Source organism: Euleptes europaea, chromosome 18, assembly GCF_029931775.1.
Source record: "Euleptes europaea isolate rEulEur1 chromosome 18, rEulEur1.hap1, whole genome shotgun sequence".
NCBI classification, from domain to species: domain Eukaryota; kingdom Metazoa; phylum Chordata; class Lepidosauria; order Squamata; family Sphaerodactylidae; genus Euleptes; species Euleptes europaea.
The window spans coordinates 14,133,758-14,145,350 of NC_079329.1; the positions used below are offsets into that span (position 1 = coordinate 14,133,758).

The 11,593-nt window shown below is 48.7% G+C and overlaps 2 protein-coding genes across 2 annotated transcripts in view; one reads left to right on the plus strand and one right to left on the minus strand.

Moving 5' to 3' along the window:
* Positions 1 to 6,445, minus strand: part of GYS1 (glycogen synthase 1) — a 29,973-nt gene extending 23,528 nt beyond the window's left edge. The window contains exon 1 of the mRNA XM_056863218.1: positions 6,314 to 6,445. Within this exon, the coding sequence (XP_056719196.1) occupies positions 6,314 to 6,431 (118 nt within the window). The 5' untranslated portion in view covers positions 6,432 to 6,445. The remainder of the gene's footprint in view (positions 1 to 6,313) is intronic.
* The window catches only part of LOC130489492 (tetraspanin-4-like), a 130,394-nt gene that overhangs the window by 71,317 nt on the left and 47,484 nt on the right, over positions 1 to 11,593 (plus strand). The gene's annotated exons all lie outside the window — the stretch shown is intronic.

Consider the following 11,593-nt stretch of genomic DNA (forward strand, 5'->3'; position numbering starts at 1 on the left):
GTGTGTGTGTGGGGAGGTTGTTGTGAAGTTCCTGCATTGTGTGGGGGGTTGGACTAGATGACCCTGGTGGTACCTTCCAACTCTATGATTCTAACTGGTCTCCAAAACTGCTCCATAGTATTTGATAAAAACAAAGAAGGGAGTGGGCATCACCTCAGCCACGAAGATGCACCTGTTTATGGTTCTCATGTCAGACAGCATATCACTGATCTTTACCTTTCATTATTAGCATAGCAGATACTCCCATCACCTGGAAAAGGAACTGACACCCTTGCTAATGCATTTGCTCCCTTCTGCAGATCCCAGGCCCCTGCCCCCCCCACTTTTAGCCAACTAAGACCAACTTCTACCTTCCCAGAAAGCACTATATTCATCTTCAAGACTCCTACCTCCTGCCTCCCTATATTAAATTCTCACCCCTCTTCAAACATCTGAGAGTCATCTTAGCCATTAGCTTCACCTTCCTGGACAGACAATAGACAAAGGGGGAAAAGGCATATGAATAATGTAGGGGAAGAAAGAAAGAACTTGGCCAGGAAACAGCACTGCAGAATAAAAGAACCTGGAGGTGTGTGTTTAACGGGGATGCTTGAATTGCATGAAGAGATGCTGGCCAGGACTTCAAAGGGGGAAAAAGCCACAGAACGATGGTGGGACTGGGAAGGGCTCATCCACACAATATTTTGTGGGAACTGATTGCTTCTCTGTATACTGTCTTCCTGCCATCACAGGCTCAGTGGTAGAGCATCGGCTTGGCATGCAGAAGATCCCAGGTTCAATCCACAGCATCTCCAGTTAAAGGAAGCCACAGCCCTTAATTTGCAAGATCTGAGCAAGGCTGTCAAAGACAGGACATTTTGGAGAACACTGATTCATAGGGTTGCCATGAGTCGGAAGCGACTTGACGGCACTTAACACACACACAAGCAGGTGATGTGAAAAACCCCTGCCTGAGACCCTGGAGAGCCGCTGCCGGTCTGATTTGGAAGGCCTCTGCCTGAGACCCTGGAGAGACATGGAGAGGGGCCATGGCTTAGTGGTAGAGCATCTGCTTGGCATGCAGAAGGTCCCAGGTTCAATCCCTGGCATCTCCAGTTAAAGGAGCTAGGCAAGTAGGTGATGTGAAAGACCTCTGCCTGAGACCCTGGAGAGCTGCTGCCGGTCTGACTATACTGACTTTGATGGACCAAGGGTCTGATTCAGTAAAAGGCAGCTGCATGTGTTCCCTTTGCTTCAAGATTCCCCACGTCGAAAACCATTGCATCATAGAGTTGGAAGGGGCCATACAGGCCATCTAGTCCAACTCCCACTGCTTAATGCAGGATCAGCCTAGAGGCCAGGTTCCCAAACTCTGCTCCACGAAACATCTCCTAGTGCTCCATGAAGACATTGGAAAGAAAAATACTACCATCATTCGATTTAGTATGTAAGTGCTAGGTGAAAATTAGTGCTCCATGACTCAAAGTTTGGGGACCTCTGGCCTAGAGCATCCCTGACAAGTGCTAGTCCAGCTTCTGCTTAAAGACTGCCAGTGAGGGGGGAGTTCATCACCTTCCCAGGTAGTTGATTCCACAAACAACGCTTACTGTAAAAAACTTTCCCCTAATATCCAGCTGGTACCTCTCTGCCTGCGGAAAGCGCCCCTTCCTTGTGGGTGGTGCTGGAGTATATTTTCTTCTACGGTAGCACTGCCGTCAAGGCCCAGAAGGGTCAGGAATCATGCACTCTTGGATCATGCACTGAATGAGTCAGGAGCAGGATGCTTTTCTATAAAGGGGGCCGTGCCATTTGGAGCAGGATAAATGCAGCCGCCTCACATGAACAGCACGAGACGTCAGTAGGTGAGGTGCTGTCCCGGTTGACCTCTGGCACGACCTCAAGTGGAGAGGCTACAATTCGATGCTAACAGAAAGGACCATGTCGTCCCCCCCTGGCCCCTGAATGATCCCTAAGTCCCAGGGCACAAGCCTGGCTTGATTCTTCCCCGTGGCGTTGGTGCCAACCAGCCAAAAACCACCTGCTCATGCTCCATGTTCATCAATTTAGAGAAACACCATCCCTACCCTGAGTTAATGGAGGGAGCATTTCTTATTAATATAATCGTTGTCCACATGTCAGGAGCCGGTTCCCTACAGCAGGCTCTTGGCAAGCGATGTCCTAGTAATCCAGTCTCCAAGGGATATCTTTAGGGCACCAGATTCTAAAAATGTTTATTTACTTAGGACTATATCCAAGAGTAGAATGGGTGGCTTGTGCCAAACATGAAACAGCAAAACTAGACAACCCACAGACAAGGTAAGGGGTTTAAGCCCCTAGTAGTTGGCAGAATTCTGGGGGTGCGTGTGTGTGAAATAATTATTTCCTACCCCTGTCATGATTCCTCATGGGCTCGTAGCCTGTACCAGGGTTTATCATCAATAATGATTTTATTGGATAGGTTTCAACCACCAACCCAAATTATAGATAGATAACTGACTGAATTATTCAGAATCTATTTTAATGCCCTCCTCTATTCTCACAGTTCTTGTTGGCCACAATTAATCTAAAAAACCCTACAAAATCAGCTAGATGGAACACCTCATTGTAAAATTTAATAATATAAAACAAGCAAGGGATCCACAAGGTCTTGCAGGGTGGGGGCACCTCATTTCCCCTTCCTCTACTATATGCTCTTTCCCTTCGCTGAGGCAGACGAAGCTTTTATTGGGGGGGGGGATTAAACCCCTATGATGTATTTTTTTTTTAAGAAGTCAGATTTTTCTGCAAACCTGAGAGGCCCTCCAAGTTTGCAGAAAAATTTCTTCACGGTCAACGTGGCCCTGATCTGTAGATTCAGATATCCGCAGATGGGGGCCACGCTTAAGAAATAGATACATCAGAGAAGATACAATGATGATTACTCCAAATGCTCAACGCATTTGGATTTGGGAAGGGCTGTGGCTCAGTGGTAGAGCCTCTGCTTGGCGCGCAGAAGGTCCCAGGTTCAATCCCTGGCATCTCCTATTAAAGGGACTAGGCAGGTAGGTGATGTGAAAGGCCTCTGCCTGAGACCCTGGAGAGCTGCTGCCGGTCTGAGTAGACAATACTCAAATGTGTACGCACCAAACCATTCAAAAGAAAAGTTCTTCAAGGGCTTCTTTGAGAGTTTACTCAATTTTCACTAAGGAGAAATACTCATAGTAGGAGACATGAATGGAGTCATGGACACAAAACAGGAGAAATCGATCAAATCTAAAGGGGGCAAAATACCAATGATTGTTTGAGGCTAGAATCGTGCTAGAACCGATGATTGTTTTTCAGTTCTTGAAAGACTGGAGTCTAATAGATGCCTGGAAATTCAAACACCCAAAAGAGAGAGATTTTTAGAGCAGACAATACTTTGATGGACCAAGGGCTCTGATTCAGTAGAAGGCAGCTTTATGTGTTCATGTGTTCAAAGCCTGCCCGAATACAGAGGAGACTTCCACAGCTGCCCTGGATCCACTTTAAACACTACTGACTATGCCTCTCTGTGCGGTTCATTTCTGCATGGCTCCAGTGTACAAATGGTACAGCTTCCGGTTGATCTTACTGGTCACGACAGGACAGAAGGGAGATAAACAGCCGAGCCCAAACTATCTAATGGGTCAGATCAGCACCTTGACTCAGGTCCAGAAGACAATGAGGAGCCAGGGCAGATGCTGGTGCACTTTTGTAATGTGTTCTTGGCGACCCAGACGCATCCGGAGACGAGCCGCCACACTCTGTATTCAACTACAGCTTCTAGACAGCCATCCAAAGCAGCCCCACACAGAGCATACCGTTCTCATTTCCAGATTCAAGAACAGAGATGCAAAGACTGCTGTTGTTTGGAAGGAACTTAGAGGGCAGAAGGGATGATACAAATTATGAGGCTAGAATCGTGCTACTGATGTTTATGCTCTACACCAGAGGTTCCCAAACTTTTTGAGTCATGGAGCACTTTTCAGGAGAGAAATTCGTCAAGGGTTTTAAGCGAAAGAGGAAGAAGAAGAGTTGGTTTTTATATGCCGACTTTCTCTACCACTTAAGGGAGACTCAAATCGGCTTACAATCACCTGCCCTTCCCCTCCCCACCACAGACACCCTGTGAGGTGGGTGGGGCTGAGAGAGTGTGACTAGCCCAAGGTCACCCAGCTGGCTTTGTGTGGAGGAGTGGGGAAACAAATCCAGTTCACCAGATTAGCCTCCGCCACTCACGTGGAGGAGTGGGGAATCAAACCCGGTTCTCCAGATCAAAGTCCACCACTCCAAACCACAGCTCTTAACCACTACACCATGCTGGCTCCAAGTTACCACATCACCTTAACTTTGCGCTAGGCAGAGAGATGCATGACAGAACCATGACACCGGATGAGAAAGCTTATTATCCCAGAAGGCTTCTGCAGGCCCTGTTGTTCGGAAGCAGCTGCTCTCTTCTGAAACTGACTATTTATCAAGTTGCGCGGCCACCTCAAGGATCAGCCAACATTTTAAAAGAGCCCGTTATGTAACCAGAGGGGCTCGGCGGTGGGACGGTAGGAGTGGAGAGTGACCTCCTTGCGTGGGGAACACACGCTGCAACATGCACAGCACGTGCCCGAAGCCTGAGGAAGAAGCCAGAAGAACTTTAACCTCAACAGGGGTCACAGCCTGAACGGTACACCCAGGAACCGGCCCTCTAGCACTGTGACAAGGTTGGCGAAGACCCAGAATCAACAGCAACTCACAGCAAGGGGCCCTTTACCACTGACCGAGCCGCACGCTCCCCTGTGCGGCATCCCTGACTACGTCACAGCAGCAGGAAGCAGCCTAAAAGCTCGACGTGAGCATTTTGGCGCCTTAAGCAAGACCCACGCTGGGGAGACATGACAGCTCCAGCCATCCCACAGCAGTCTGGGGGAACACGCTACATTCTGGCAACCGGCCCCAGCTGACCGCACTGGAAACACTCAGCCTGATAGGGCACTGAAGCTACACACAACCACCCCAGATGGTATTCATGCCAAGGAGGAGAGTTTATGATTGAGAGGAACACTGAACACTCACGGGGAGGGAAGGCACTTCCCAGCATTGCTTGGAAAGGCCTGCGGCGTGGCAAGAGAAACCAGATTCCCTGCATCCACTGCTCTCAACCGCTACGCTGCCCTTTCGTTCCCAGAGAACCCTCGAGTCCCAGCTCCCAGAATTCATTGCTCCTACTACATTTAATATCAGCATCTAAATCTCAGCCCAGGTCTCTGTCGTCCCAATCTAATTTGGAGTGGTGGACTCTGATCTGGAGAACCGGGTTTGATTCCCCACTCCTCCATATGAGCGGCGGACGCTAATCTGGTGATCTGGGTTGGTTTCCCCACTCCTCCATATGAAGCCAGCTGGGTGACCTGGGGCTAGTCACAGCTCTCTTAGAGCTCTCTCAGCCCCACCTGCCTCACAGGGTGTCTGTTGGGATGAGGAGGGAAGGTGATTGTCAGCTGGTTTGATTCTTCTTTAAGTGGTAGAGAAAGTCGCCATATTCAAAAACAACAACAAAAACAACAACCATTCCCATTCAGTCACGGAGCTCAGCGGATGCCCTTGGGCAGGTCATACACTCTCGGCCTAAGCTATCTCACAGGATTGTTGTGAGGATGGGGGGGGATAGGAGGGAGAGAACCATTACAGCAATGTGAGCATCCTGAAGAAAGAATGGGACTTAAAAAAACAACAACAACCCTGATAATTGAAGTTTTCTCCATGTCTGACTATACTCAGGGACGCTACCCAGAGAGCTAGTGCGAAATGTAATTCTTGGATCTGGGAGATCCATATTCTGCACTATGCCATGGAAGCTTGCCGGGTGACCTTGGGCCCATCACTCTGTCAACCTAACCTACCTCACAGGGTGGTTGTGAGCATAAAATGAAAAATGGGAGGAAGATGCTGTAAGGCACTTTAGGTCACCTTCGGGGAGAACAGCAGGGTATAAACCGATAGAATCCTTTACTGTTGCTACAACTCCATTCCTGTCTTCCTGAGTGGAATCCTGGGAGTGAATCGTTGGCTGCTCCTTCTCATTAATGAATCCTCACGGAGAACGGATTAGTCCCTTCCCCAGGAGGCCCCGTTGCCAGATGGCAAAGCCGAGGACCCGGTTCTGTTGCCTCTCACCACTTGACAGGGCTTAGCTGGTACAGCGGCGCCTGTTCCCCAATTCTGCTCTCCCCCCTCTGGACCCCCAACGAGGGAATTATGGTGCTCTGGCTCCCAGCCGCCAACCTGGTCTACAAAACGTCACAACTGGGTAGAGCCGGCAGCAGTAAAACCCCACGCTTACCTTTATTGGCCACCTCCCAGGCCACCTCAAAGAGGATGGAGTTCTCCAGGTCAAGTTCATCGTCCCAGTCCTCTAACCCTGTCAGGGAGGTCACCGAAAGGCTGCGGGCCAGAGGCATCTCCCCGGCGGAGGAAGGCGAGGGCGGCTAAAGGATCAGGGCCGTCTGAGAGGCTAGGAAAAGAGGCAGAGGGAAAAAAGCATGACTCGGTGACCCCAGAATCCTCATTTGAGCCACAACACACTGGGAAATTGCAGAGCCCCCATTCTCCCTTGCTCCAAGTAAAGCCACATTCTCCGCAGAAGAGGTTGGGCAACTTATTCGCCTCCAGCGCCAAAGATTCCCTCCTTCCCAGAGTACTTGGCTTCCAGCCCCATCAAGTTCTGGCTTCGGGCCCATCCCTTCTAAACCATTATAAACGGTTTCATGTCTCCCCCCCAAATATGCTCGAAAAAACATGTCTGGCTTCCCTTCCCCCCCCCCCAATATCTCAACTCCTACTTTCAGCCCACCCCCACCATCACGGGGAGAGTAGCACCGAGTCTTGAGTAACAGCAACAGCTGAGGTGGGAGAAAAGGGTAAGATGTGAGTGGGGAGAATGGTCGGGTGCAAGAAAAGAAAACGGAACATGCCCAGAAGCTTTCCACCCACCTACAGTAAAGAGGAAGGATGGATTGTGGGCTTTTAATAAGGTTGGAGAAGAGAGGGGACAGGGGTCAGGTAGTCAAGGGGGGGACACCAAGTTAGGGGCATGGGGGAGAGGCAGCTTAGAAAAACCCTGGAGTACATACCCCCCTCTTTTACAGCCAATCTGAGAAGTTCAGGATCCTGTAGGGGTGGGTGGGATAAAGGGACGGGAAAAGTGGGTCCTTTTAAGGACCTCGCTGGGAATGGGGTGTGTGGGGAGGAGCAGAGAGACTCAGATTTGGGGTTAATTCACAGTGGGTAGCCGTGTTAGCCTGTCTGCAGCAGTAGAAAAGGGCAAGAGTCCAGTAGCACCTTAAAGACTAACAAAAATATTTTCTGGTAGGGTATGAGCTTTCGGGAGCCACAGCTCACTTCTTCAGATTTGGGGTGGCGGTGCTAAGGAGTGGGACGGAGGAAGAATCTGTACCCCACAAAGAAGCTTGGGTAATAACATACACGAGAAAGGGGGGAATCTTACAATCTGAGAAGGCACACAGTGGAGGAAGAGGGAACAGCTGAAAAGGTCAAGATCCTTTTGGGTTGTTGTTTTTTTAAGGCGACGGCCCCTTTAAGGATCGAGAAGGAAGGGAAAGCAGGGAAGGTGGAGGAAATAAAAGAGGACAGCTTTGCAACACTTACCTCTGTGCAACTCAGGACAAACTCCGGGCTCCCACCTCCTCCCCATAAATCCAGACCCTGCTGCACAGAAGCTCCGCCCACCCGGGGGCGTGGCCACGAAACACTCCTCTCACGCCCCCTCCCCTTTGGAGGGTTCTTCCCTATAGACTGCAGGGATTCTCTTTTCCTCCTTTCTTCTCCCTCTTTCTCCCCCCCCTCCCCAACCTTCCTTTGCATCTCTGGCTCTCTGATTGGCTGAGAGAAACCTCCCATCAGGCTCGGCAGCCTCATGCGTTCCAAAGGAAGACAGAGGAAGAGGTTGTTGCAAGGTCTTAAAGGGGAGAGCTGTGCAAACCGTTCTAGGAATTCCCCCCCAGGGGTAACAAACTCAGTAACTCAAATAAGCAGGGTTTTTTTAAAGCCTTGATTCTATATAAATTGGTAATATTTGAAATATAAAGGTTTGCTTTGGCAATATATTGATTTTAATTGCAGGAATTCTTCCTAGCCATAAAAAATCTTAGCTCTTAACCTTCTGACAAATCCCCTCTAGACTGCAAAGTTCACCACCTTGTACGTTAAGTGTGACCCTGTTGGACTTTCTGAGTGTCTGGCTGCTTTCTATTGAATTCGATCATACTGTAGCCTAATTTGTTTAACTCTGCTTGAGTCTTGTACTGTCTAGTACCTGGGCACCTCTCTGAATTAAGTCCAGGATCACCACTGTCCCCAGTTGGTTATGTGTAGCTGGCACTGTTGAATTGGTTCAAAATGCAGCAGGAGGTTATTATGTGGGTGTTATTTGCATGCAACCTATTTCACCAGTGCTTGAACACATGAAGCTGCCTTATACTGAATCAGACCCTTGGTCCATAAGTCAGTATTGTCTATTCAGACCGGCAGTGGCTCTCCAGGGTCTCAGGCAGAGGCCTTTCACATCACCTACCTGCCTAGTTCCTTTAACTGGAGATGCTGGGTGTTGAAGAAGAAGAGTTGGTTTTTATATGCCGATTTTCTCTACCACTTCAGGAAGAATCAAAACAGCATACAATCACTTTCCCTCCCCACAACAGACACCTTGTGAGGTAGGTGGGGCTGAGAGAGTTTAGAGAGAATTGTGGCTAGCTCAAGATCATCCAGCTGGCTTCATGTGGAGGAGTGTGGAAACCAACCCAGTTCACCAGATTCGAGTCCACTGCTCATGTGGATGAGTGGGGAATCAAACCCGGTTCTTCAGATTAGAGATTGAACCTGGGACCTTCTGCATGCCACGCAGATACTCTACCACTGAGCCAGGGCCCCTCCCCATGTCTTCCTACAAACTGACAGCAGTGCAGGAGATAATGAGTGAGCTGACACACCAATGACTGTAGCTTAATGATCTGAGCCAAGTGTCCTTTGAGGCGCTGGCAGTTGCTGGGGCTCGGCTGTGCTTACACCTGGCTTCCAGTGGCCCACCAGGAAAATTTCCTATACCCTAAATGGCCATTCTAGGGGTTTTAATCATGGTTTTGTTCCTCCTTGTCTTTAATTTCTGGTTGCTGATGTTTTGTTTTGTTCATCAAGATGCAGTTGGCATCACCTACAGTGCCAAAAGATGCAGTTGGCATCATTTACAACGCCAAACAGACCTGGCGAGTGACCCTACATTTATAGTTCCCTATTATTCCAGGGCCCTGACCTGGATGGCCCAGGCTAGCCTGATCTTGTCAGATCTCAGAAGTTAAGCAGGGTCAGCCCTGGTTAGTATTCGGATGGGAGACCACCAAGGAAGTCCAGGGTTGCTCTACAGAGGAAGGCACTGGCAAGCAACCTCTGTTAGTCTCTTGCCTTGAAAACTCATAAGGGGTCGCCATAAGTCGGGTGTGACTTGACAGCACTTTACACACACACACATTATTCCAGGTGTATTTTAACACCAGCTGCCTACTTGTACTCCCTGGAAATGAATACTCATAGGAGGGCTTATATACTGGCTAGATGCTCAGACTTACCTTCTGCCATCCTAGAAGGGAAATTCAAGAAGGTCCCTGGGGCAGAGAGACTCTGCTCCTGTTACTCAGAACTGGAGACTACTGAACATCTCTTTTCCAGGTGCCCTTTTTACAAGTCAGCTCATTCCAAAAATTATTGAACACTTCATGGGTGCTGGAGGAGAGGGAGATTGGACAAAAAGGTTTTTGTTGGGTGATAATTCCCCAGTTGAAGAGGACTGGGGAAGGCACTGGCAAACCAACCCGTAAACAAAGTCTGCCTAGTAAACGGCTGTTACCGCACTAGGTATTCCCAGCGATGTATCAAGAGTTTGAAAATGTTATAAAAAACATCGCTTTAAAAGGGTTTTTGGATGCCACGGCTAAAAAAATGGTTGGAAGACTAAAGCGGCCAAACGAAGTGCGAACAGTATTTTTTATAACAGTTTCAAACTCTTAATACATTGGTGGGAATACACTGAAAGTGCGAACAGAATTTTTTATAACATTTCCAAACTCGATATATCGCTGGGAATACAAAGTGCGGTAACCCCCCTTGTGCGGTAACAGCCAACGTTGGGATGTGACGTCACCCCATGGGTCAGGAATGACCCGATGCTTGCACAGGGGACCTTTACCTTTTTAATTCTCCAGTTATCTCTCAGGTGGCTAAATATTGCGCAGTTGTACTTAAGGGACGTTGCCTTAAAGTATTCTCCTGATCTAATTCGGACAAGGGCTGTTACCGCACTTGTATTCCCAGCGAAGTATTAAGAGTTTGAAAACGTTATAAAAAATACTGTTTGCACTTTGTTTGGCCCCTTTAGCCGTGAAGACGTCTTCCAACCATCCAAAAAAGCGATGTTTTTTATAACATTTTCAAACTCTTAATACATCGCTGGGAATACAAAGTGAGGTAACCCCCAATGTATAACCCGGTATTTTACATTGAGACTAGTCTTGCTTTGTAAATTCACTCTTTGCAAGGTCTGTCTCTGTTTTATCTGGCAAATAGCCATGAGTACATCATCATCATTATTATTACATAGGTAGGGCCTTTTAATAAATGAGGCCTCTTAGCCATTGGAGAGATGGCGCCTGTGTTATGAGTGACAACAAAAGTACCCAATAATGTTTAAGCAATATTTTTTTTTTGCTTGCCAATAAAATCAATCAGTGAAAGGTTCTCTTAGCCTAAAGGGCGGCTACCAAACCGAGTGACGTTTTGCCCTTCCCAATAGGATTTGACCTTGGACACTAATTACTATGGAAGGCGTCGTTTCCACTGAGATACTTTCCCGCCAATAAACGTTGGGGGATCGTTTTTACAGCCCGCCCCTTTTGTAATTGGCACAGCAACCGGCCAATAAGACAGCGGGGGACACTTTTAGCAAGTTTCTAATTTAATAGTGACCACCAAAGTGACCAATGGGGATTAGGAAACCATTCTGTAGGCGGTTCCTTGCTCTTGAATGACATCCTTCTCCATTTGGCTTTAGTCGCCGCGACATATGTTCTCAAGATCTCCACATTGTATTCATACGGCACAGCCCTAGATGTGGGGTATTCGTTCTCCGCTCCAGCGAAGTTTCCCGTTCAGAAGAAGCGGCGAGACCTTCCTCTCCTTTGTCACATTTCCCTCATAGTAAATGAGGCTGGGTAACGGGTTTGAATGCGAACGCTCTTCTTTGATCGCCACTTCAGGCAACCAATCGCCGTTGAGCTCGGAGCCGTAGGCATGGAAAGCAAAGGGGGAAAGACCAACGTCGGTGGAGAAGACGGAGACCTTTATTTTGACCGACTTTTAGGGGAGCCAACGGACATTCGCTTTTGACGCAGAGCCCGCCTCCCCTGCCTCGATTGGCCGACGCTTTTCCACCCCGCGCCGACGGCGTTCTGAAATCAATGGCCGAGGGGGCGGTTGCCTAACGCTGATTGACGTCTCCCCCCGCCCTTCCCATTGGATTTCCCAACCGCTCCAAAGCGGTCGGCGCGCGCCGCGA